This window comes from Mercenaria mercenaria, chromosome 15, assembly GCF_021730395.1.
Source record: "Mercenaria mercenaria strain notata chromosome 15, MADL_Memer_1, whole genome shotgun sequence".
Classification (NCBI taxonomy): domain Eukaryota; kingdom Metazoa; phylum Mollusca; class Bivalvia; order Venerida; family Veneridae; genus Mercenaria; species Mercenaria mercenaria.
This window is the reverse complement of record NC_069375.1, coordinates 17,297,296-17,300,432: the sequence shown is the minus strand read 5'-3', so window position 1 is coordinate 17,300,432 and position 3,137 is coordinate 17,297,296. Positions and strand designations below refer to the sequence as shown.

General features: G+C 37.0%; 1 protein-coding gene across 1 annotated transcript; it reads left to right on the top strand.

Annotated features, from left to right (window-relative positions):
* The first annotated feature begins 1,643 nt into the window (after window positions 1–1,643).
* On the top strand, window positions 1,644–2,892 carry LOC128548677 (D(2) dopamine receptor A-like). Its single transcript, XM_053524034.1, has one exon. It carries the CDS (start codon window positions 1,670–1,672, stop codon window positions 2,567–2,569), a length of 900 nt encoding a protein of 299 aa, XP_053380009.1. The 5' UTR covers window positions 1,644–1,669; the 3' UTR covers window positions 2,570–2,892.
* Window positions 2,893–3,137: the final 245 nt, after the last annotated feature.

The window sequence follows — 3,137 nt, the reverse complement described above, 5'->3', positions numbered from 1 at the left end:
GTTCATATCATGATAAAGACTCAAACAAGGTTTCATCAATTTATATCAAATACTTTTTGAGCTAGGCACGTCACAGGGTGAAAATGTGCATTTTTGACTATTTCAGGGGCCATGACTCAAAAAAATAGGGGGAGGAGCCAGACAAAAAATAGGAGGTGCGCAAGTACATATCAAGATTAAGACTCATGCAAGGTTTCATGAATCTATATCAAATACTTTTTGAGTTAGGCACGTCCCAAGGTGAGAATGTGCATTTTTGACTATTTCAGGGGCCATAACTCAGAAAATAGGGGGAGGAGCCAGACGAAAAATAGGAGGTGCGCAAGTTCATATCATGATAAAGACTCATGCAAGGTTTCATCAATTTATATCAAATACTTTTCAAGCTAGACGCGTCACGGACAGACGGACGGACGCACGGATGCACGGACAAGACCAAATCATTGGGAGGCACAAAAATCGGGTCGGGTGGAAGTGTTTGTAATGTGAATGGGATCTTCAAGGATTTGTCAAAGAGAGATACCTTAGAAACCTCTTTGTGAAATGTTTTACAACCAGACCAATGATTTCAGAAAAGATTTTCAGCCGTATAGGGAAAACTAGCCTCGCTCATGTGAGGCCAGACATTTAAACCGCACAAACTGATCAGAAGAAATTTGGTACAGAACCAACGACTTTTCTGTGAATGTGTTTAAGCCGCGCCATGAGAAAACCAACATAGTTGCTTTGCGACCAGCATGGATCCTGACCAGACTGCGCGGATGCGCAGGCTGGTCTGGATCCATGCTGGTCGCAAAGCTACTATATTGGTTATCTCATGGCGCGGCTCATTTCAAAATCAGACCGGCGGTTTCTTAAAGAAGATTTTTACGTTTTTCCTTTGGATTGTCCGGAAACAAGAATTCACGGATGATCTAGATTTGAAGCAATCTGAAACGGGACTATCCAAAGAATTTACATGTGACGTGGGTTGAAAATGGCTTATGGGGAGACGTTCTTTAAAGAAATTGTGGACGACGGGCGACGGTTAGACGACAGACATTCAACGATCCTTTAAGTTCAAGCTCAGGTGAGCTAAAAGGTAAAACTCTGTCACAGATTAACATTTAATGAACTGCAGTATTCCAAAGGATCAGAATTAACCCAAAACTATTTAAATAACTGCGTCAATAGAAGGCCACTCTATCCGATCCAAGGGCGTGTACTTCTGTGTTTTATTATATCTTACCCAATGAAATGTTGCAGTTTTCCTTATTGGAGAAATGTCAGTATACGTTACATAATGCAGCCATTTAAATCAATTTCATATTAGTCTTTGACATGGAAAGATGGCATAACTTAAATAAAAAGTTCATGTAGTCTTACATATGTATCAAAACGTTTGCATTCATATACAACTTTATGAAATAACGTAATATCAGTGAAACAATTTACATTATTTTAGAAAAAAAATTCAACAAATAAGAGCATTAGTTATTACATTATCATAAAGTTCTACTGAAAAATGGAGTTCAATTGTTCTGACGAGTATACATATTATAATTATGGAGTAAATGATTATGACATACAATTAGACTGCTTATATCAGATGATGTATTACATTGACGATGTCCGGTTGAAGAATCTACGCGAAATGAATGAGTTCTTACGGAAATATTTACTGCTTATAATGTTCATGTCTTCAATTCCTGGAAATATAATTACCATCTGTATCTTACTGCAAAAGAAGTATCGGCACGTTTCAACAGCAATGTTCCTAATATTCCTTGCATTTGCAGACATTATTGTGTTATTTCAGTGCCTCTTTGAATGGATAGAATTTAACTTCCAAATCATTTATACTTCTATTATTCATTGCTGGATAACGATTACCCTCTTTGTTGTAGGACGGTATGCTTCTCCTTTGATGCTAGTCGTGATCTCTATAGAGAGGCTGCTCAGTGTTGCCGCACCGCTTCATGTTAAAAGAATCTTAACAATGAAAGTTGCTAAATTTTCTATTGCTTTTGTTTGGATCTTATCGTTCGGTATGTCCAGTACTGTTGCTTCGTTTTTAAAGTTCGATCCAGATAAACCGTGTATAATTGATGATAAGTTTGCATCATTTTATTTTACCTACATGGGCTGGATAGAATTCACTTTTGACAGCATTGCGCCATTTGTCATAATATTAATCTGTTCGGTCATAATAATTGTTCTACTTTCAAAAAGGAAAATGAAAAGCAGCAAATCTTCAAGGACTTTCAGGAGGTCTGTCACAGTTACAATGCTGATAGTCAACATAGTTTTCCTTGTCACAAAGTTTCCTCTAATGTTGATAAATCTCCTGTATGGTGGCATAATAGATAATGTTATATCGACTGATCTCACGGCTATAGAAAATCATCTTCGAATGCTGTATTTGTCCAACAGTTTTCTTCTTCTAAGTAGGCTAAACAGCGTACTTAATTTCTACGTATACTTCGTGACTGGGACAAGATTTAGACAAGATATGAAGAACGTTTTTGCTAGATGCAAAAGAAATAGAGAAGGGACTGTGATGGAGTACTCCAGCAGAAACATAACATAAAGGAATAACCAATGTTATTACATACACGTTTCTATTCCCTGTTAAACTACATTGGAACCGGAAGCGTTTCTTTTTTCATACACCGACACAGTGTGTGTGACCGAATATGAGCCGTGCCATGAGAAAACCAACATAGTGGCTTTGCGGCCAGCATGGATCCAGACCAGCCTGCATGAATTCTTTTATTAAGTCCAGTACTGTCAATCTTATTCAGCCTGTTGAACAAATTCATAATGGTTTCTTTACAGTTACACCTGTAGATACGTATGTGGGAAAATGTTATCTTTGCATCCGTTTTTTAGCGGAAGAATATTGCGCTCCTAATGTCGGGTAATATTTCCACTGCAGAACTCGTTCATATTTCCCGATACAAGGCTAAAAAACTATAATTATGTCTATTAAAGAAAACAGCAACTTACCCTGTACCGCTATTTATGCTAGATTATTAAATTCGTTTTTAAATATCAAATGATCGTGCGTACATACAAAGGAGTTATATCACTTATGACATAGTAGAATGGCCTACATTGTATGTAAAAAAATTTTAAGATTTAGACGTTTATAAGTG

Bases quoted from the DNA above. Each gene is read 5' to 3' on its own strand.
- LOC128548677 (XM_053524034.1), top strand. From the start codon at position 1,670: ATGTTCATGTCTTCAATTCCTGGAAATATAATTACCATCTGTATCTTA.